The sequence below is a fragment of the Vigna angularis genome, chromosome 1, assembly GCF_016808095.1.
Source record: "Vigna angularis cultivar LongXiaoDou No.4 chromosome 1, ASM1680809v1, whole genome shotgun sequence".
NCBI lineage: Eukaryota > Viridiplantae > Streptophyta > Magnoliopsida > Fabales > Fabaceae > Vigna > Vigna angularis.
In genome coordinates, this window is record NC_068970.1 from 4,976,775 (window position 1) to 4,999,517 (window position 22,743).

Sequence of the window (22,743 nt, forward strand, 5' to 3'; positions counted from 1 at the left end):
TGCGCCAATCATATCATGGCCTGGTGTGATATGGTGAAGACCCTTACTTTCCAGGGATGCGATCTGGTGTGGTCAGGCGCAGATAATGGGTCTGGTACTCCAAATTAAGTGGAAGGGTCCCAAACTCACATTTAGCTCTTTGCGTAGAAATGCCATAGCCAGGAACTTCACCAGAGAGGCACAACCTCAACCTGACAACGTCGTTCTCTGGGACGAGGAGTTTCACACGCTCTGCACCCTTTCTACCTACAAAGACAATGTTTTTCACTCCTAGGAAATCCTTTTTCTCTCTTCAATGTCTGTCTCTCTTTCTCTCCCTCCCTCTCTATTTTGTATTTTTTTTCTCTGTTGCAATTTTAGAATTTTTGATTAATTTTGTTTTGGTTTTTTTTTTCATATCTCGTAAATTGAGTTTTATTTTATTTTAAAGAAGTGATTTTGGGAGTTGATCGGAAAAGGGGTGTTTTTCTTTTTCATTTTCTTGTTTTTGGGGGTTGATTGTTCGATACTCTGTTATTTTTCCAGTTCTTTTATTCTAATGATGACATATCAATGCTATCGAAAACAACACACATAGCAACAACAGAACACAACTAAAAGCAAAAAATGTTTTAATTTCGAAAGGGTCGATAGACATTGCTGATAGGCAAAACTAAACAATAGAGAACACACTTCAAAATTAATCAAGGAAGATAATAATAACCATAGTTAGATTTTGGAAAAGGCGTCGCCGGCCCGTTCCCTTCCTCTTCCAAAACGGTTCACCAAATGGCGAGAAATGTCGAACGTACATTTACCAGTGGCGCTCCAACCACCATTTCCAATCTTCTTTACCATTGCTTCCTTCTTCTCTTTCTGTTGTGTCTCTCTCTATTGTGTTTCTCTCTGTTGTCTCTGAAGCTGGGAAGAAGATTTCTGAATAAATTTCTGGGTGTTGCTTGTAATGGAGGATGATTTTTTTATAATTTTTTTAATCAAACATTTTTTTACGTTAAACTTAGGAACTTACACGTAACATCCTGCCATGTTTAAGAAACATGTCACGTCAACGTCTCAGCTCATAAAAATTTAACTCCGTTAGCACAATTTAACGATAGGGATCCAATTGACCCAAATTAGCACTTTTTGGGACTAAATTAGGGATTTTAATAAAACAGAAATTGAACTGAGAAAAACCCACGAAAATAGGGACAACTAGATATGTTTTCCAATTGCAAGTTCTCACCATCCCAAGTTGTGTGGGCATTATCAAGTAGTTGTGGTTAGGGTTGAAGGGAAGTGTGATTGGGGAATATTGTTGGGGTAAGGAGACTTTGGGGATAAGGTTTGTATGAGAGACTTTTTCCGCTATGGGAGGGAGGGACGAGGAAATACAAAATACAAAAGTTGCAGTGTTCAATTTAAAAAACAAAAAGATTGTATTACACAAGTTATAATATTACAAAATACAAAGGATGCTAATATTATTTTTTAATAAGATGTCAATTTTTGTTAATTTTTTTTCATTTTTTTATTATTGTTTAAATAATTAATGGATAATAGATAATCTATGTTATACATGGTTTTCTTTTATTTTTTTAATCTTTTAATTTTTTTAATTTAAAAATGTTCATGTTACATTTATGTTATATGGTAATAACAATGTTCATTATCTACTAACACATGAAAACGTGGTAATAACTATTGTATCACATGTCACTTACCTTGACGTGATACAATAATAAACACTTTTTTAAATTAAAAAAATAAAAATATTACAATTGTCAGACCCATAAAAACCCCAGTTTAGTGGAGTATATGTATAAGCGAAAGGGGTGTCTGAAATTCAGAAAGTGGAAGACAGGTGTGTGATGCAGATTAGACGAACGGTTTTGACGGTAGGAGTAAAACTGAAACTTTCAAATTTTCGTGCCACTTCTCTACATGCACCATTCATCTTCAACCTTCTGAATCTCCTTCTTCTCTCTACCATCTCCACCTTCTCTCTAAGAAAATCTCATCTTTTCTTCTTCCGATCACCTCTCAGGCACCGTTTGAACTCTCCCGACGTCAAAGGGCTTTCATTTAAATCGACCGAGTTGTGGTTCTAAGCCGGTGAGTTACTTTCTCCTTAGCACGTTTGTTTCTTTTTGCATGCAAACCCAAATTTCTAGTTGCCTGAGCGGAGCATCTTATTCTGAGTATTTCTGGTCTTCTGCTTGGTTTAGTTTCTTAAAGCGTGACTGTCGAACGTTAAGGTCTTTGGTAGTGGCGAGTTATATTCTGCATCCGTGAGCGTTCGGTTACGTTTAGAGGTAAGGGAAGCTTATATAATTTGATTAAGATTCTTGTTTTGAATGGTTGTATGTTGTATGATACTTTGTTTGATTATTTGATGAGTATGAAATATGTGTGTTACTGCATGTTAGGATGTGTGGATGGATGATTGATAAATGGTGTGAACTGAGTTGAAATAGGGTTTAATCTTCAAACTGTAGTATTCTTAGTAAATTCTATAAGTGTGGTCGAGCGTCATTCGTGATCGTTCGATTCTTCATGGAAGTGTAGGGTCTTAACTGAATTCTCCATCTTTAGGGATATTGTCTCAGAGTCACTCTATAATACTCTGCAAAAAATTTTAAACCATAATCGAGAGTAAGTATTGACCGTTCAGTTTTCCTTTGAGTGTCCGTCTAAACTAAATTCTTCTTCTGGAGAGAATTTCGTTCATGAAGATAGTTTTATAATATTAGATATATGTAAATGAGCGTTCGGCCTAAGTGTAGTTCTCCTTTAGGTTTCCTAAACAATTTAGTTAATGTATTCTATACTACTTAAAGTTGTATATGTTATCGTTATTTTTCATTAAAAATAAGTGTGGCGCAATTGTATATATATACATATATATATATATATATATATATATATATATATTCATTCATTTTATGTAAGTTTAGTAGTGCTCGATCTTGGACCAAGCGTTCGGTCTCAGTAGCGCTCGTTCAATAGTGTTCGATTCCTACAGAGCTCAGTCTTTTTTCAGTAATCTATTATTACCGTTTTTAAAATAAGAGTCTTCGGCCAAACTCAATAGCGTTCGTTTCTTCATAGTATCTCATCAGTTATTAGTATTTGGTGTCAAACAGTATTGGTCTTTAAAAGGGTGTTCGGCCTAGGGTCTTAGTAATCGGCCTAGGCTTCGTGGCGTTCGATGTGAATTCTTCAGGGTCTGTTCATTAAAGCAGATAAATTTGTAAATAGCGTTCGGTCATGTTAGTTTCTAATAAGTGTTATTCCATTCGGACTTGTGCTATGATGAGAAAGTGTGATTTTATTTCAGTTGAATATATTTATGATGAAGTATAAGGGAATTTGAAATATGATGCGAATGAAATGGTTTGGTTATGAAAGAGTATTCCAGGGATGAATATCTTAGAAAGTGGTTATTGAATGGTAAATTATGAATGTGGGCAAAGCTTAGGGGACGTTTATCCTGATATTATGTGATTAATCATTCTCACGTAGAGAGGAGTAAGTCATGTGTGGGAATGGCAGGAGATCCTAGTCCATAAGGTTAACTTGGACGGAATGGATTAACCTCGGGTGGCAGCTGTTGAGGGTATCCCAGTTACTTCATCACCCGGATGCACAAACGTCGTAGCTACACAGGATTCATACAGTCCGGACAGTCAGAGTCAAGTGGTCGGCCTTTGCATGCCATGATGTATGAATTATAATTTGGTTGTTGATTGATTTAATCACGAAAATTGTATGTTTTATTGAATTAATTAAATTACATAAGCTTACCCTATTTATCATCTTGTCTGTGTTGTACGTTCGGTTGTTTGTCCTGTTGCAATGATCATCCGTGTGGACGTGAGCAGAAGGAGAAGAGTTGCTGGAAGAAGCACTGGAAGAGGTGGAAGTGAAGGCCGAACCTTAGGAACATTCAGCTAGTTGTTGGCCTCTTCTTTTGTAGGACCGTTCGTTATAAGTTTATTTTGCAAACCGTTCGGTATAGTTGTAGTCATTGTACAGTTTTAAATTCTGTAGTATTTTGTAAGGCCGTTCGGCCATAACCGTGCTTCCGATCTTTTGTAAGACTGATCTGTCATATTATTAATATGTGATTATTCTCGTATATGGTTTATACTGTATTTTTGAAATGTTACATCAGCTGATGTATGATTGACTAATATATGATTATATTGTTCATTATCTATTAATTATTTTGTTAATAAAAAATTTAAATTGAATAAAATTGACAAAGAAATGTTATTAAAAAAATATTATGACTAAATAGACGCAAAATTACTAACTAGTATTTTAACATTTAATTTATTTTTATTTGTATTTAATCTATTGCCCCAAAAATATGTTTAGACTTTTTTTATACTTTTTTCCATGTCCAAATAACATTAAATTATATTGCATTTATTTTTAAAATTATCTATATTTTTCAACTTTAAAAATAAATCCATTTTCAAAAAATTTTGATTTGATTTTATTTTATTTTTACATAATCTTGTTTATTTGAGATGAATAGCTAAATAGTTTATTCTTGCTGAATTTACCCTACAAAGTTTGTTCCTACTCTCACGAACTCTCTACTATCCAATAGTAGTCTTTTAAGTCTCTTTTGTCCACTATCAAATGGAGAAATGCCTCTCAAGTTAGTACTTGATAAAAATTCTAGTCAAATCAAAATTAAATATAAAAAATAAAGTCTCATAATACTATTTATAGGTTTACTTCATTGTATGAACTCCCACTTAAATAGGTCATAATTAAGAACCAATTGACCCAAAAGTTCAATGACCGACTTACTTGTATCAAGTGCCAAACAACGAACCGTGGAATATTCAGTAATTACCTTATTGCCTGTAAGCTATCCAATAAATACGATACTATTCAGTTCTCTAATTCATATATTACAAAAGATACTCATTGATTCTTAAGTAATTAAAATTTATAACAAATATCTTTGAATGTAGAAATTATAAAGTGGATTTACAATCAACACTTTTGAGTTGAGATATGAACCTTTTAATTATATACAATTTTCAACAAATTATTAAAAGAAGATAAAAGAAAATAAAATTGAAGGATTAGGTGATTAAAAAAATTACATATACAAATAAAGATAAAAGATTCGATATGATCGAAAGATTTTTCTTTACTAATTTAAAACATAACATGAAAAAACATATAGCTAAATGAGAAGGGAGATAAAGTTTAGAGTGTTTAACTTATACAGGAGAGTGAAGAGCTTCATGACAACTTTTAGTGTATATATCTATGGTTTAGCAAATGAATACCCTTGTTCCAATACTGAATTTCATAGCCAGCATGATTTAGCATAAAAGCAAGAACTATCAGAAACGGAGAGGGATCATTAAGTATCTATTACCACAAAAATGTACCAACACTAAGGATTAAAATAATACATCACCTCATATTTTGCAAGTGTTTCATCTGTAACTAATGGACAATGCTCATTCACTCCCATGTTAACTGCTTCGACCACTAATCAATATTATCAGTTATTTGCATGAACCTTGAATAACATTTTCTAGACATAAATTTCCTTTCAAGGCGAAATCTTCTGACATTCGACACATTTAATTCTTTAAAAAATTGAAACTCAAATAAATGATCTCAAGTCTGTACAAGTGCACTGAGTCATCTTCCACCATAACTCAGTGGTTAAAAAGAACTACCTTAAAGTTTAAATATTTGAAAAAAGAAAGAAAGAATATTGCACAAGTAAATACAAAAAGCAATCTCGTGAAACAAATTCGCCCACCACCTATAAAATACATGGGAGTCACTAATTGCATCCACCTATAACACTTGAAAACCAACCAAATGAGAAAAGAACCTTGGCAGGTGTGCCAGAATGTCTGGCCACCAGCCTTTAGCTATGACCGCCTTTGTCACACGACTCGCATCAATAGTGACAATGGCTTCTTAAGAAAATCCCTCGTGTCGATGAAACTTGAGGGGTAAAAATGAATTAACCCAGGCAACAAACCAATATTAGAAGCCTGAGTTGGCTAAAATATACTATACAAGTAACCACAACGAAATTTTATGCACAGCTTGGCACCTGCACCTTGGTGCAATACCTCGGAAATAACCACGAGTCGGAGCATCAGAGGCAATAATCACCAGCTATTTGCATCACTCTGACCTTGCTAGTAAGAACCCAAATCCCGAGTTCTCACGTATAATTGGAGGAGGATCCACATCTGCTACTTCTACTTGTTGCATTGATTTGGAAATGTCATCCACCGAAAATGGAATGCTGCATTCATATTCAAGGTTTAAGTAGAAATATTACAGTAAAGACCAAGACGAGTAACCAAACTTTAAATTGTTTGCTGAAGGTGATAACATACCTCGAGTCATCATCTAATAGGAAAGAAGTGCTGACAGCATTATTAGAGTCGTCGGACATCATAGTTCTCATGTTCGTTATAACCTGTATATTAGTCAGAGAGAGAGATGGTTTGAGATTTATCACACTGCAGCTGTTCCACCTCGGGAATTGTTCACAAGATGTATATACTCAACCAGTAACCAAGTAAAACTTACGTCTGAAGACACACTGTGAGTGCCATATTTGTCATCCCAGTACATTGTACTTATCCTGTATAACTGTTGTATACTGAGAACCTGTATCAAAGGAATATTAGACTTAGTAAGAGAAACAGTAAATATGAGTTCAAAAATAGTTGACAGAAAGGAAGAAGGCACCCACAGGGCAAAGCTCCTTTGTAATTTCATTAAGAGACTTTTTGGGTTTTTGATGTATCACCTGAGAATGAAGATTGAGAGTCATGTGTCAGAATCAGTTAATAATGGATTGAATTGGAATTTGTATAGGAGTAACTTACCAGGAATCCAACAGCCTGCCTGATATGTTTCAGTTCATCCCAAGCAGAGCCAGTGTACTGTACAGAATGATTCGGGTTAGGATTTAAAAAAGGGAAAAGTACAGAAAAATCTGAAATAGTTGTCTGTTTCTCACCTCCTCTGTTGCCTCAACGCACCACTGTTCTAATTCAGCAAGGCCTGTTTTTACATACTCCCCATTGCTGAACGAACAACACTCCCGACGCAACAGAAGACTGCAGTGATTATCATAATAAGTCCATGAAAGAGTCCGATTAAGTACAGGAAAGAGTCTGCATTCCACAATATAATATGCAAGGCAAGGAGAAAGAGAGATTACCTATTGAATAATTGAACATTGATGAATGAGAAAATTTGAGTGAACACTTTCCGGACCAAGAAAGGAGGCGCCTGTTATACCAGTAGTATTTGGTTGGTTAAGATGACATATCTATGCTCAGACAGTGGAAATACAGAAATTGAAAGTGTGACTCACATAGTTTGCTTTCATTATCTTCAGACAATTGTTTAAGCTTTTCACAATACTTTGCCAGTGAGCAATTAAAGCTTGCTGAGCAACTGCATTTGCTTGTGAGCGTCCTTTAACTAAACTCTGCCGTGAGGTTCTTGGAGCCTGCAATTGATTTTATCACAGACAAGATAAATAAACAAATAAAAACACCCATAGTGTTGACCTTGTTAATTACTCAGTAGCTTGACCAAAGGAGTGCACAAAATTAAACAACTGATTAAAGGATTGCTAGTAAACAACTAATTTCATTTGCAAATAACAACGAAAATTGTTCCTTGCAATGGATTTCTGTCTGATTAATCATATAGAGACCAAAACATTTTCTTTAGTTATCAATCTTAAGCACTTACTATATGCTCGGTGTCTGCATGTCAAAGAAAAAAATTATATTTTATTAATTCGAATAGATATTAATTGTGATTCTCATTCTTGTGCAACTAATATAAATATAAGATGACATTCACTTAAAAAATAAAATTTAAACCCACGTGATTTGTTAATTGATTAAGCCCCTGGACCAATTAGACTTTCACAATTTTTATTTCCACCCTATTACTCCCTCAAAAATGACATCACCTGTATACACAGTCCAAGTAATGGAGATATCTCCTTTTTTAGGTTGTCTCTTATCATTCCATATATTTTTTCAAGGAAGGCAGTAAGCTGCTGCTTAAACAGCAGTGCCGGATATTTTGCTTCTACTTGTCGTAAATCATCCAGTCTATTAAGACCTCGACCATTTAGAAATGACAATCCAGCAGTTTGGGGAGATGCCCTTAGCCCCTGGAATCACATAAGGCAACGAAATGTAAGATAAATGAAATCCACATTCACTGATAACGTTCTCTCTAGAAAGGATAAGCAGTTGCTTCATACTTGAGACATTCTTCCGAAAAGAGAAGATGATGCTGTTCTCCGCCGCTGTGGTGTTAAGCTAGCTGCTCCAGTAGCTTTAAGAGTGCGTTGGAGTAGCAACAACAAAGTAGATGTATTCGACAACCAATAAGACAATACATCCGTATTATCCTGGGCCTTCAATGGTGCAGAATTCACTGTTAGTAACATATTCTTTGTTTTCAGAAATTGACCCAGGTACTTTTAAATGCAAAAGCACTGTGTCGTAAATAACATACAAGTAATCCCAAATATTAAGTTACCTCAACAGCTGAAGCTATTGTTTGAATGATCCGGTCGAAAACACTTGTCCTTTCAACTTCAAATGACCTCCAGTGAAGAAGGCATTTATATATGACACATGCAGCCACAGGTTTGCCCCCAGAAAATCCCAAATCTTGAGATATGCACTTGATCAACAAGTCTTGGTTTTCCTGAACAAGAAAGTGAAATTTTTGAGATAAGTTATAACTTGAATGCGGGGGAAGGATTTATATTTAAAAGTTAACTTTAAATATTTGTAACAGATTCAGATTACACAATGAATATGTGGAGACACTCACTTGCTGCTTCTCATTGAGAGATTTTTGTGGTTTCCCCTCGGATTCAGGCTCACGCACATTAGATACAACAAGAGGCATATTCTGAAACACATAAAAGTTGAGAATTAAACAAATAAATAAATAAATCCTCACACTAAAGTTAATTGTTGATATATACTTTCATAAAACAGCAGTGTTCTTACCGATTCAATTTTCGCTTCACCGTTTAGAGCACTCCCATTTTCAGGTGTCCGCTGCATATTATGCATGAAATATCATTGTGAATCTCTTCATGTGCTATAACTTCAAGTAATGAGAATGTATTTTATTCTCTTACCTGAATAATAACTGTCCTTGGTCTTGCAGACAGAGCTTTTCCAGTTGGTGACACAGCCAGTGCTTGCTGCCGAAGAACTTGATTTTCTGACTCTGCATTGGAAATCTTTTCCTCCAATCTACGTAATAGAAATAAAGGTAGTACAGACGGAAATTAATGAGCAAATATAACTGTATAATGCATCCAATTGAAAAAGTAAAGAAAACACAGTTATAGCCCTGGAGAACTGATGCAAGAAAATGGCTGATAAACAGTTGATGATGAACTATGATAGGAGTTTGTAGGTGCATTTAACTATGATATTAAAAATATTAGACTTCATATCACAAACCAACTATTCAAAAGCTGAAGTTGCTAGCGAAGTGTAGATAATGCACAAGCTCGCCCATAGTGTCCTTGATTTTCATTTTTTTTCTTTTTTAAATTTAGAAGGATGAGGGCAGAGAAAGAAGATGAATGGCTTCATATCCAACACCTTTTGTTACTTCTTAAATGTGATACATTTGCGATGTCATCAGAAACTGAAAATTATTCATCTCTTCTTTTGAAATAATTTTAAACTATGGAGCAAGTGTTCGTACATAACTAAATAGATACTTTTTTCTGCTCAAACTTTACTAACCTCTGAACCAATTCTTGAAGTTGATCCACTTTGCGGTCAGAATCTTCAACCTTTTTAACCATCTCTTTATTTCTAGCTTCAGCCTCAACCTGAGCTTTTCTTGCCTCTTCTTTAGCCTCTTTTTCCAATAGCAGTGATTCCTGTATCACAGATTAAAAAGGGTACTCAATAAATTTGCAATTATTCATAGTAAATATGTATAGTGCCTCACAACTATTATGTAAAAAACTCCAATTTTAGTAGAACTCATGTTGTAGGTTGAGCTTGCAGAAATTCAGCATATAATATGTAACTACTACATTTACATTTTATTAAAATGTTTTGAAAGATGGTTGAAGGCCAAGGACTCAATGAAAATTAATTTAAGAGAAGCAAGCATAGACAAAGTTAAAAGATAAAAAGTGGAGGCATTTGTACCAAAACATCCATTGGGCTCTTTAAAAATTATTACAACATATTTATAAACAATTCGTCAGAAAATGCTATGACTCAAGAAGTTACTGACGTATTGTCATTTGTCAAAATGATGACCAATTGCGTACCTTCAAACTACTGACTTCAGCCAATAAAGAAGTAATCTTTTCAGTATCTTGAATTAAAACAGGAGTCTCCTTAATAACTGGAGGTGCTTCCTCGATGGCCTTTCTTGCCGCCTCACGCTCTTTGATGACCTTGGCATTTGCTTCTTCGACTTGTATTTGCATTGCATGTAAAGAATCCTGTAACTTTGCAATTTCTTGTGCCTTTTCTTCTTCCAAATCAGTCTGTAATAAGTTAAAATAAGAGAAGTTTATGGCATTGAAAATTGCAACAGTAATATCAATACTCAAACATAGAAAGAAAATATATGTAGATATATGATAATGAAGTTACTCTCAAACGCTTCTCAATTTGCAAACGCCACGTAAGTTCTTCAACACGCTTTTCAAGTTTGTCCTTAGCTTCTTGGAGAGCCCCAGTTTCTCTAGCAGCCTGAATAAAAGTATACAAAATATTACTATTAAGGCTCTTTTTTAAAAAGACTGAGTACGCCATAACAGAAAAACTATTATTTGCACCATTTTAAGCATTCTAAGTTCCCTTCTAGCAACCCTTCTCCTCCATCCACATTGAGTAACAACTGCAGCCTTTTGCAATTGTTTATAGTAAGAATATGCAATTAACCGACGCAAGTGAGCCTGTAGAGATTAACAGAAAAAATCATTATGGTAAGGCACGTAAAAAAGTTTCATGACTTCATTTTCTTAATATTCTAACTATAAAGAAGATTAACAAAGGCACCTGCACATAAATTGCAGCTTTTGTTTGCTTTCTAAGTCTAAATTCATCACGAGCTTTCATAGCCCTTAGACCTGTCTGTAATACAATTGCAGATGATCGTGCATTTAAGTATGATTTCCTGGCAATGTATCCTTTGAAGTTCTTCTGCATTTTTACAGCTGCTGCTTCACGCCGCAACTTCTCATAAAGTTTCCGGGACAATATTCCTATTTTTTATTGAAAAGCACCATAAGAATTAGAGTCAGATTGAGAGTAGGTTACACAAGAAGAAACCATGAGAAATAAAACTACATTAGGAGAAAATCCCAACTTATTTAAGGCTGCATGAATTTTAGAATGCCATGAACACTAACACAGTATACAAACAGGGGATATATGGAACAAAGGCTTAATGACCAAAGAAGCACGACTTAAATGTTGATAGCAAACTCAATTTGTTAGAATGTCCACGTTTCCCTTTAGCTCGTTCCAACTCCTAACAAATTTTAGAGAAAAGACGGAGAGTTTCCAAATTTGGTGGATTTGGTATTTGTAGACACACCTAAGATTTGATATTTAATATCCTATCACATGGAGGAAGAATTTTAGATAATAATATCAGACATCATCACTACTATTATACACGCATACCAATACCAACAGCTTGTTTATACACGAGATTGTCTTGAAGTATGTTTGAATCAGTTGATCTTGCATTCAAGACAGCTTACTCTTAAAATGTCACCAGGAGAAATTTTTAAGGGTGAAAAAAAAATATTTTTGTTCTAGAAATTTAGTTCATCCCAAATATGCAGTCAAGTTAATGAACTCCAAAATAAAGAAGCAATAAAAAACAAAGAAAACATATTAGATAGAACTAAGGAATAAGGATACCTCGCAAATTAGACTGCAGACAGATTGCAGCTCGGCGCAATTCAATGAATTCTTTGCGTGCAATATGGGTACGTATTTGCCTCTGGATGACTCTGGCAGCATTTCCAAGAACCTCTGCTCTTCTTGCATCCAGTTCAGCCATCTGACCAGCTCTTAGGAAAACCTTTGCCTTCCCTATCTGGTAAACCATCATAAATGTCATGATTACATATTATATTAAATCCATTCATACAAAGGACTTCCATTTAGTTTAAAGTTGAAAGGTAATAATCGTGAAATAAAGAATAAAGCAATTTTCCAACTAAGATCAGAAGTCACTTGAGGTTATAAAATACTATGAAGTTACATACTGGGCGAACAAGCAGACATGCTAATAAGCGTTTTTTGGTATTCGAGTAAAAAAAAATCCCTGGGATAGTCTACGAAGAATTAGCATGAAGTTGTTTCAGAAGCTCCATAAGCCTCTTGAGAGACAGTTGGGTATTTTAATTATTCAACATGTCCATGATAAAAAAAACAAAAAAAAAACAAACAAATCACATATGCAACGTGCATTTAGTTGCAAAAATAGCAGAGCATGGCTCACTGATCCTCTTTCCTAAAACTGACCCTCCCAAACACCATTGTCAACAAACCAAGTTGTTAGGAAAAAGGAGTATCACCTGATAGCCTTGCATACCCATTTTATCCAGGATCATTTGGCATGCAACCTTGACATCATAGCTGAAAAGGAACAAGTAAAAACAATTGACACATAAGTACAGACAAAAGGAAAGAGGGGATTCAATTACAGAGCCCTTTTCCAATTCAAATATTAAAAGAGCCCAGAAATGACGTTACTTTCCGTCTAGAACTTCTGGGGCAAGAACACCAAATCGGTTTAGAAATTCATAGAATGTTCGTCTGGTAGGATACCCAGCACAGCTGATTCTAATTGCCTCAAGAACACCCTAAAACAAATGACAATCAGGAAAACAATCACCGAGCGTAAACAGGTGACAGATATTATCCCTTCTATTGTCAATTATATAATGGCAACAAAGACAAAGAAACACGTGATATACTCACACCACAACGCAATTGTTGAATAATGTTGAGATTTTCAAAAATAGCAGGCTTGAGAACATTATTTGGCTTCACACATCTGATATAGTGAGGTTCTGTTGAATTTAGGGTCTCCATCAAAGATTGAAGTTGTAGCTGCATGTTTCAGAAATGTGTCATTTACTACATGCATAACTTGAAAACAAAATTACATATTTCTAATACAAGAATGTCAAAGACTGGTATATAGTATAACAGAATTAAGGAAGAGCAGTAAAAAATGATAATACCTTGAAGCGAGATCCTATTGAAGAGAACTTTGATGATTTCGAAGACTCTTCTGGAGAAGGGGGGAATAGACCAGCCACAAATGGGCATTTTGAGGCTATGAGCAAATCCTGATGTTCTGCCACTACATAATCCTTGTTTTTGTCAAGAAACATATCAGCTAGATATGTCACCTGAACAAAGAAAAATAAAATGTCAAAAAGAAGGAAGAAAAACATTCAAGCAACAAAAAATATTTAGAAAGTACTAAAAGGGAACGTGTAATAGAAAAAAGATCAAACATATTTACCTCGCCTGCATAATGGGATATGGTAAAACTAGTCCGAGAAAGCTTAGGTTTGATGAAGCGCTTGTTGTTTTTGAATGTCTGATACAATTTCTGAGCAAATGTTTCATGTGTAGACTTGGGAAACATACTGTATCACACAGGGAGGCTAATAAGTCCAACCAAATTAAAGAGTTTAAGCAACGCCTGCTATGAAATAGTAGTGTATATAATATATCCTACCTACTCTAAACACATTGTATATAGCATACAGGTATGAAAATGAGACAAGAGAAAGTAACTTCAGAAAAGGTAATGCATGTAGCTTTTATTTAGCTTAAAAACAATATTAGATTAACAATGAAGTCACTCCCAGCTGCATACCAGGCTTCATCAAGAAGGGCAATTATTCCTCCAGGTTTCTGCAAAAGATTCAATATTATAATCATCACTACCTGAATTTATCGAGTAGGAAAGTAAAGAGTATAAGTTGGTCTTAGGCAGCAACAGTAGAATACCTTCTCTATTAAATCCAAAACATCTTGGTTGTCAACAAATTCTATGTAACTCCAATTAATTTCTTCTTTGGTGTATTCTTCTTGTTCCATTTTAAAGACATGCTGCAACCATTCGGGATTAAAAAACACTCAGTTACCAAAGGGAAAAAAATTATAGAATATATACTACAAATTTGAACCAGAAATTACCAAACCTGATTAAAATGTTGTTGCAGCTTCTCGTTTGTAAAATTAATACAGAACTGCTCAAAACTAAGTAAAAGAAATTTGTCAGATCAAGGCTAATACAAAACCGAAGTGATAGATGAAATCATTAGCTTACCTATTGAATTTAAAACTTTCGAACCCATAGATATCAAGAACTCCAATAATAGATTTCGAATTTGGATCTTGTCCAATCGAATTGTTAATCTTCTCAACAAGCCTGGAAGCAATGATGAGACTGTCAGAGTATGACACCATAAAAAATAATCTAGAACAAATTTGGCCCAATCACACACATCATTAACAACAAAAACTTCCAGAACCTTAATGCATGGTTATTTCAACTATAAATATGATTAACATAATTCTAAAGTAATTTAAAACAGGAATATAAAATCCACAATTGATTTTCAAATTAAATGTGTCAAATATAAAGGTCAATAAGTAGTCCTTTGGTAAGAATAAAATTGTTTAGGTTCCTTTACATAATAGATTTCAGTTTTGGAACTTTTCAATCAATCTTTCTTTCCTCCAACATATCAATGCAATAGAGGATCTATTTTTGTAAAATAAAGCAGTGCTAAACGTTCATTACCAATCAAACAAACGAGAATAAATGGTTTTCGCCAATGCATCCCTGCTACCAAGAGCTGCAATAGGATCAAGGGTTCTTGTAATAACCTCCTCCGGTGTTACCATCACACGCTTGATCAATGCATCTTCCAAGCTCTTACAATCACACCTACAACAATGTTATGTTAAAATGCATACCACATTGATAAAATGATAATGCATAAAAGGATTATGTTGGGCATACTTTAGAAGTTCAGCGGTAACATTAAGATGGAACCTAGACTTCTCATCCTTAATGACAGAAGAGTCAATCTCCTCTCCTTTTGCAAATTCAATGTTTCCAAGATGCAAAATTGCTGCAATAACTCGGAAAATCGCCTCCTGCAATATAGGGCCATATCATTAAAGCAATCATATAAAATCTCATTTTATTAAGAACTAGGACTCAGAAAGACTAACCTGCTCCTCCTCACTTATTCCAACAACATCCATTGCCCTTCGAGTTGCAAGATATTCCTCAGCATCATCCACTCCATCCAGTGCATAGCAGTTGGATTGATTTAAGTAATGAAAGGAGCTAGGACTTCCCAGTTTATATTTCTCTTTTTCCTACAAAATAGAGTCACAATGATTAAATATGAATATATTAACAATTTAATAGGAGCCAATCTTTGTGACAGAGACAAGGGAACATTAGAACAAAAAAGAATACTTTACCTCAGCTGGTGCTGCACATAGAAGGTAAAAGCAATGGTAATTTCTTTCAGGATCTGAAATTTGACAGACACGGGACCTTTCAAGCAAATATGTCCGTATAGCAGCCCCCGATATTCTTCCCTTGTTGTCAAATTGTATCTCAACAAATTTACCAAAGCGACTGCATATCAACCGGGAGGAATAAGGCAAGCACCATGTTATATGAAGTAATAAGTGTTCCTTGAACAAGAAAAAATATGTAATGTCTTCGTTTACTGCTCAGTTCAACATATAGCGGACTAACAACACACAATTCCAAGAAGCTACAGTAACAAATCCCAAACTAATCTATCACAATTTCTTCTCCCTCTCTCTATTTATGAAGTAACATAATCACAATCACTTTACCTAACCAATTTATGATCATTTTCATTTTACTTGATATACCATCTGGCTGTCAACACCCACCTTGAATTGTTGTTTCTAACAGTTTTGGCATTGCCAAATGCTTCAAGAACTGGATTAGACTGCAAAGTAATTAAAACAGAAGAAGTATGAGGAAACCATTTCGACACTTTTTTAACACCCTACAAATCAAATAAGATAAAAAAAGCTAAAAGTAATGGTGTAAGGCTAAAAAAAGATGAGGTGGCCAAAACAAGAAACTGAAACTATATATACTTCTAGAACTTGTTGTTCAACTGTTCGCCCTTCAACTCCAGATCGACCCCCAAGATATGCAAGATACCGCATAAGCATTTTTGTTGTCTCTGTCTTTCCAGCCCCACTCTCACCACTAACCAGAATTGAGTTGCTTTTCCCCTCATTAATCATCGCCCTGATGAATACAAACAATGGACATTAATAAACCATACAAAAAGAATAAAACAGAAAATGAAAAGTCATCTATCAGTCACCTGTATGCAACATCTGCAACTGCAAAAACATGGGGACTCAATTCTCCAAATGCAGCTCCTTTGTATTGTTCCATCATGTGAGTATCATATAGATGTGGTAACCTTTGAAAAGGATTTATTGCAATCAGGATATTTCCGGTATATGTCTGCAATGATGATGGGGGAGTAGCATGATTGTATCATTCATACGTGCCAATTCTTACATAACAACAATTGCAGTAACAAATGAAATAATAGATATTTTAGAATCTCACGTAGATTTCATTGAGTTCATATCTAGCTGCCAAATTGTGCAGAACACCTGGTTCATGCAAGTAAGATAATTTTGTCATGTCATCTACACCTCCAGGAGGGGCCTCATTATCCTTGGGAAGAACCTTTGAAATATTTTTTACAACCTGCAACCAGTTTTGCAGACTTAATCATGATAGTATGGCCTAGTATAACTCGTTTTATTACAAGTCAAACAGATAGGATATTGATAATAAACTTGGAATTCTGCAACTTAATATATAATAAATAAAAAATAAATATTTAATTTCTGAAAGTGATTTAACCCAGTAAGAATGACACAAGAGTACTAAAAAAACAATTACAAACAATCTAACAAATACACAGTACAGACAGTTTGACTCACAATTTTCCCAGCTGTGGTGCGAACATGGACTTCTTCACCATTGATTTTGGAAACTTCTCCATCAACCCACGCCTGTGCTGGATCTTCAATCCAGACATGAGAACCTACAATAATATTCACCGGCGCAGACTACAAAGACAAATGTATGCAACATCCACAGCAAAAAAAATGTTAAATCGGGGAACAATACTGCCACTCACATATATCAAAACTTAATGTATTAATTTTGAGAATAAAATAGTCTTTAACTAAATAGGTATTTAATATATATGTTTGTGTGTGTATGTTATTTGCTAAAACTTATACAATCTCTCATTGAAGAAAATATTCCCACAAGGCATGCACAAAAATTAAAGATATAGTAGTTATCTAAAATAAGTAGCCAATATGTAACCAACAATGCAAGCAAATGTGCTCTGGTCATAAATGGCATTACCAACCCTATGGATTGAGTTTACAAAAGCATGTATATAAAAGTTAACTCCATCAGTTCATTTTATTTCAACAGCAAGAGTAATAATTAAAAATGAAAATATAATGAATGAAAAAAAACGTTTAAAAAAATATCTTAACAAAATGTTAGATCCATAAATAAATAAATGATGGGAAATTATCATTGCAAGCAATTTCATAATTTCAGGAAGAATATGTGCAAGTTATGGATCAAAATGCTAATCATCATAGGTAGTGTTGAAAGCTATGTACCAGGGACTCCAAATGGAAAGTGGACACAATATAGATACACACTATGCACAGCTTACGTTCAAGCATACACATAGAGACACACAAACACACACACACACACACACATATATATATATATATATATATATAGAGAGAGAGAGAGAGAGAGAGAATTATTGTTGTAACGGTAAATGATAACTATAAAATTGGGTCATAGAGTAAAAGTTAATTAGTAGTCACATAGACAGTTAAAAATGTAATGCACATTTTTATTTTCATCTATACCATTCAAATATGATCTAATGATCTATCTTTAATTGCTTTCATTTCTCACAACAAGAAAAGTTCTTATTTAATATTTTTCACACACACACACACACATATAGTGAAAAGAATATTCCTCCTAAGAGTGAAAATAGTAAATATAGGTCATACAACTATACATGACAAAGATTAAAAGTTGTAAAAGGTCATGTGATCCTTAAGGTCGTGTTTGGATTGGGAGAGGATTGGAGGGAGAATGAGTGGATGCATTTGAGGAAATGTAGAGGGGATTGTGGTGTTCTATGGACTAAGGCTTTGTTCACATGTGTAGATTTGTGGGAGATGATTTGGGGGAGAGTGATTGAGTGGATTTGAGGGGATTTGAGGGTAAAGTTGTTGTTGTTTGTTTGAGTGGATTTGGAGGTAATTGAAGTGGATTTGGAAGTAAAGTTTGTGAGAATTAGTGTAGGATTTGATTGATGTGACAGATAAAAAAAATTGTTTAATTATTAGAAATTGAAGATTACCAAAATATCCCTAATTATAAAAGTAATATAAAATGATAATTGTAAATGTTATATTTAATTGTAAAAATGTTTATAAAAAAAATAAAAATTAATTTTTATAGATTATATCTATATTTTAATTTGAATTTGACTATTTAAGAAAATGTTTTTTATTTACTAATCAATAAAGTGAAATAATATTTGCTAATGGAAAGTTACTTTTTAACTATGTATAATGTAAAAATAAAACAATTGTGATGTTAAAAGAAACATTATATAAAATATTTTGTCAATAGAGACAAAAGAGTGTTCCCTTCACATCATATAAAATACTTATGTTTGTTGTAAAGTTGGGCAGGAGGAGTAATTGTGCTTCATGTGTTATGTGCTTGTTCACAGAGGTAGAAAAGATTTTTCACCATAATCACCCCCAAATCTCGTTGCATTCCTGTGGATGAAAAAAGCACCTCATCCCGCAAATCAGCGAGAATCATTCATTGCAAATTCCTTAATGTGAACACAATTATTTTCTAAATCCATCTTCTCAAATTCCTCTTAACAGTGTTTTCTCTTCAAGTGAACACATTGTAAGAGATTTGAAGGAATAGATAAAGAGACTTGAGGGGAAAGTTTGTGAGAGTTTGTGAATGATGTGATGGGTTTGATAGATTAAAAAAATGTTTTAATCGACAAAAATAGATGATTACCAATTTATGTTTGTGGAGAAATGTGTATAAATTTAAATGTAAATAGTGAAAATTATATTAAAATAAATTTGAATTTGCTATTTATAATAAAAAAATTAATTGAAAAAATAAAATTAAAATTTATAATAGGAATTTGTAGGAATAAATTTCAAATACATTTTCATAAATAATAATTTGTATATTATTATTTAAATAATTGTTAACCAAAAATATATCGAATCATTATTATATTGGCAATTTATACAATGATATTAAATCATAATAAAAATTAATACTAATCTTATTTTATTATTATAATTATTATTTATTATATTAATATTGGATTTATTAATAAAAATTGAAAATAATATCATCCGGAAGCATGTTTCAAGGTTTATAACATACAACATAACTTATCCAAGATTCAAACAAAAAGCAATGGGTCATTTTGTAATTGTAACGAGCCCCTACAGTATATCATTTCAAATCTCCTCAATTCGCGAGGAGTGAAATTAGGTGCATCACTCTCAAATCGTAGCTCTTCACCACCCGCAAATCAACAAATGCAAATAAGTGATTGCCTCACTCTCCCTCGATCCTACACAGTAATTCCACTGATACAAATAGGGCCTAAAAGAGTTACATAACTTTTCATATGTATTAATCTCGACCCTTTATAATAAAATATATTCCGATCCCATGTCTGTCGAGTGACATCCTTATAATCCATTACACATTTGAGGTATTATTCATTTTGGAACATGAAACTCCTTCACTTTGGAGATCCGTCACAATTTTATCCTTAAAAGACATGTCCGAGGGTTGAAGGAAGAAAGAGTATTCAAACAAAATGTAATGATCAATATTCATTCCTCTCACTATAAGTTAAAAATGTCTCTCTCTCTCTAAATATATATATATATATATATATATATATATATATATATATATATATATATATATATATACAAGCAACATAACAAAAGATTTAAAATAATAATCAATATTTGTATATTCTGATTTATCGTATAAGCACCTTGCTTTGATAATGACCCTCACAAAAACATACAAACAAACATTGTTTTAATCATTTATATTACATTTTTAATTCACAGTTTTAAAATTTTAAAAAACTTACATATAAATATCTTATTATTATACTCATGTCATTGAATATCCACCACATTTTTTCAAGTGGAAGCCAAATAAAGAGGGTTTAATTGTTGGTTTTCAGTCAACAATCATATTTTCTTATTCCATACTTAGCATATTATAATTGAAGTGTATAACATAAATATCCTTGAAGCACATGGACCTAACTATACCCATGAATAATAGGAATATGATTATCCCTGAATAATAAGATGAATATATATATATATATATATATATATATATATATATATGTGTGTGTGTGTGTGTGTGTGTGTGTGTGTGTGTGATGTACTCTTAACAATAAAATAATTCAATTCTACCCTAATATTTGAGTGTGTTCAACATTCCAGAACCTAAAACCCAAGGAATGTTTTTGCTTCATGTGCTTTAAGTGTGAGTTTAAATTGAGTAATATCGAATGTGCAGTTGAGTGCTTGAGTGGATTGTTTCTCTCCTTTTGACAGCTAGCTTTCAAGGAAGCTTTCCCATGTGCTTCAGTGTTATCAATTAGTATTTGTTTCAAGTATCTCAAAAAGAATTATCTATGGAGGGGCTGACCATAAAGCCAGCTAAGGCATCATAAAATGCAGCTGCTGCCAAGAGATTGACTCTTACAGGGCAGTGACGACGAAATGATAGGGAAGGGAGAGGCTTGGGTGGCTAACATTTAAGATAATTTTCTTTTCTGTCAACAAGTTCAGTTTGCAAAGAAAAATAATAATGTTTGTATTCACCAAAGTTGTCATTGAGATTCAAGCAATAGTCAAGTGCCACAGTGATACCTTCAGACATGACTCAATGTTTTGTCAATATGTTTCAATTTCTTGAAGTACCACAAAATGAATGATCAATTTCTTGCAAATAAATTCAGAATTTCAAGTTAAAGACAATATATCATTAGTCTTGTAGTTAAGTAGGATGGGTTTATTCCTATTGTTTTCCCTCTATACCAAATCATCCTAGCTAAGCTACCAATCTATCTATATATATTCAATGGCATTTGAAGGAAAAGAAACCTCAATTGGATCATAGTTCAAGGCACTTTTTGCAAGCTTTGGAGATACCAACATCTCAAGCCACCCATCTTCTCCCCCAAAAAAAATCCATGATAATCAGTATTGAACCAATACTAGTAGCTCCCTTTTTAAACAAGCAAGTAAACCTTATGACCTCCACCTTGTTTATTTTGATTTCCGTCCAAGTATATCCATAGAGGAATATGCCGAATAAAGAGTCCCTTCATTTTTCTTATCATTCAACTTTCTTCCAACGACCAATCTAACATTCAATCTATGTCGTAAGACTCTGATTAAATTCATCAGGTCGTATTTCCAAGAAACTAAGCCATCAAATAACTTACAAACACTGCCTGCCCACAATTACCCCAATCTTATTCATCAACCCTTCATGTTCGCCGAACTCCATTTCACAAGATCTTCTAGTAGTAATGTGTGGATCGACTAACATAACTCTCACCACGATAAATAAAAATACTAATCCGAATCATCCAAACGCCGGAAATAAAAAATATACTACAAAAAAAAAATCCGCCAAACAAACCATTTTCACACGGAAGAATTTAAAAGAAAAAAGAAAAATCAAAGTCACACAGATTCAACGAAGAAGCTAAAGAAGTGAAACGAAAAGCAAGGAGACGATGGAGAGAGAGAATATAGAGAGATTAATTGAAATTTACCATGGCGATTAATGCGGCGCGATCTTCCTGTCTAAGTCATCCGAGTTGAGCAGATGAAGGAACTCAGTGAGTCAGATCGGACAGTAGAGAACGGTAGCTTTGAAGTTTGAACGACAATTGTGAGAGAGAAGAGGCTAAAATTAGAAGCTGGAGAAAACGATAAAGAAGAACAAAACAAAGGTATGGAGCAACTTCACTCTGGTTTCTCTCTCTCTCTCTCTTCTCAAAGACTTTTTGAAGAAATGCGGTAATAAGAGAACACCCACTGTGCACAATTATTCATTATGTATTTATTTTTATTTTTAATTTTATTTATTTATACGGAAAACAAGTTTTAGCTTCTCTTTCTTTCTCTCTGTACACAGAGAGTTGCTGCGTCTCTCTCTCTCTGGCTTTTATTTAAATAATTTTTTATTATTCAAATTAAATTAAAATATTGAGGTTTCTTGTTTGGTGAAAGGCGATGTGGGACCAATGAAGCTGGACATTTTCGTGGCCTGCATTATGCCATTTCCTCCTTAGTGAGAAATCGAAAAATGTAATAAATTATTTTTTTATTTACCGTCTCTACGAAATTTTAAGAATAAATTGTAAATTTATACTATTATATTATTCGTTTTGTAGGCAACATTAAGTTATAAGACATGTGTTTA

The 22,743-nt window shown here is 33.6% G+C and overlaps 1 protein-coding gene across 1 annotated transcript; it reads right to left on the reverse strand.

Moving 5' to 3' along the window:
- Positions 1-5,588: 5,588 nt before the first annotated feature.
- On the reverse strand, positions 5,589-22,348 carry LOC108338015 (myosin-17). Its single transcript, XM_017574641.2, has 39 exons — positions 22,091-22,348; positions 17,100-17,228; positions 16,717-16,860; positions 16,463-16,608; positions 16,227-16,383; positions 16,014-16,072; positions 15,567-15,726; positions 15,309-15,458; positions 15,094-15,230; positions 14,872-15,018; positions 14,395-14,496; positions 14,267-14,324; positions 14,073-14,174; positions 13,939-13,976; positions 13,579-13,705; positions 13,292-13,462; positions 13,026-13,157; positions 12,798-12,907; positions 12,620-12,680; positions 11,958-12,135; positions 11,085-11,290; positions 10,862-10,981; positions 10,677-10,775; positions 10,346-10,567; positions 9,804-9,943; positions 9,182-9,299; positions 9,048-9,098; positions 8,866-8,946; positions 8,566-8,736; positions 8,285-8,440; positions 7,985-8,191; positions 7,373-7,510; positions 7,217-7,287; positions 7,013-7,112; positions 6,879-6,935; positions 6,743-6,799; positions 6,577-6,657; positions 6,381-6,463; positions 5,589-6,286 (listed from the first exon to the last, which is right to left on the reverse strand). The coding sequence occupies exons 1-39, from the start codon at positions 22,091-22,093 to the stop codon at positions 6,163-6,165; spliced, it is 4,593 nt and encodes a 1,530-aa protein (XP_017430130.1). The 5' UTR covers positions 22,094-22,348; the 3' UTR covers positions 5,589-6,162.
- Between the last annotated feature and the right edge of the window lie 395 nt (positions 22,349-22,743).

Bases quoted from the DNA above. Each gene is read 5' to 3' on its own strand.
- LOC108338015 (XM_017574641.2), bottom strand. The intron at 13,706-13,938 runs GTATGCAGCTGG...TGTGTGATACAG, and splicing joins GCCCTTCTTGATGAAGCCTG to TATGTTTCCCAAGTCTACAC. The intron at 6,936-7,012 runs GTGAGAAACAGA...CATTCTGTACAG, and splicing joins GCGTTGAGGCAACAGAGGAG to TACACTGGCTCTGCTTGGGA.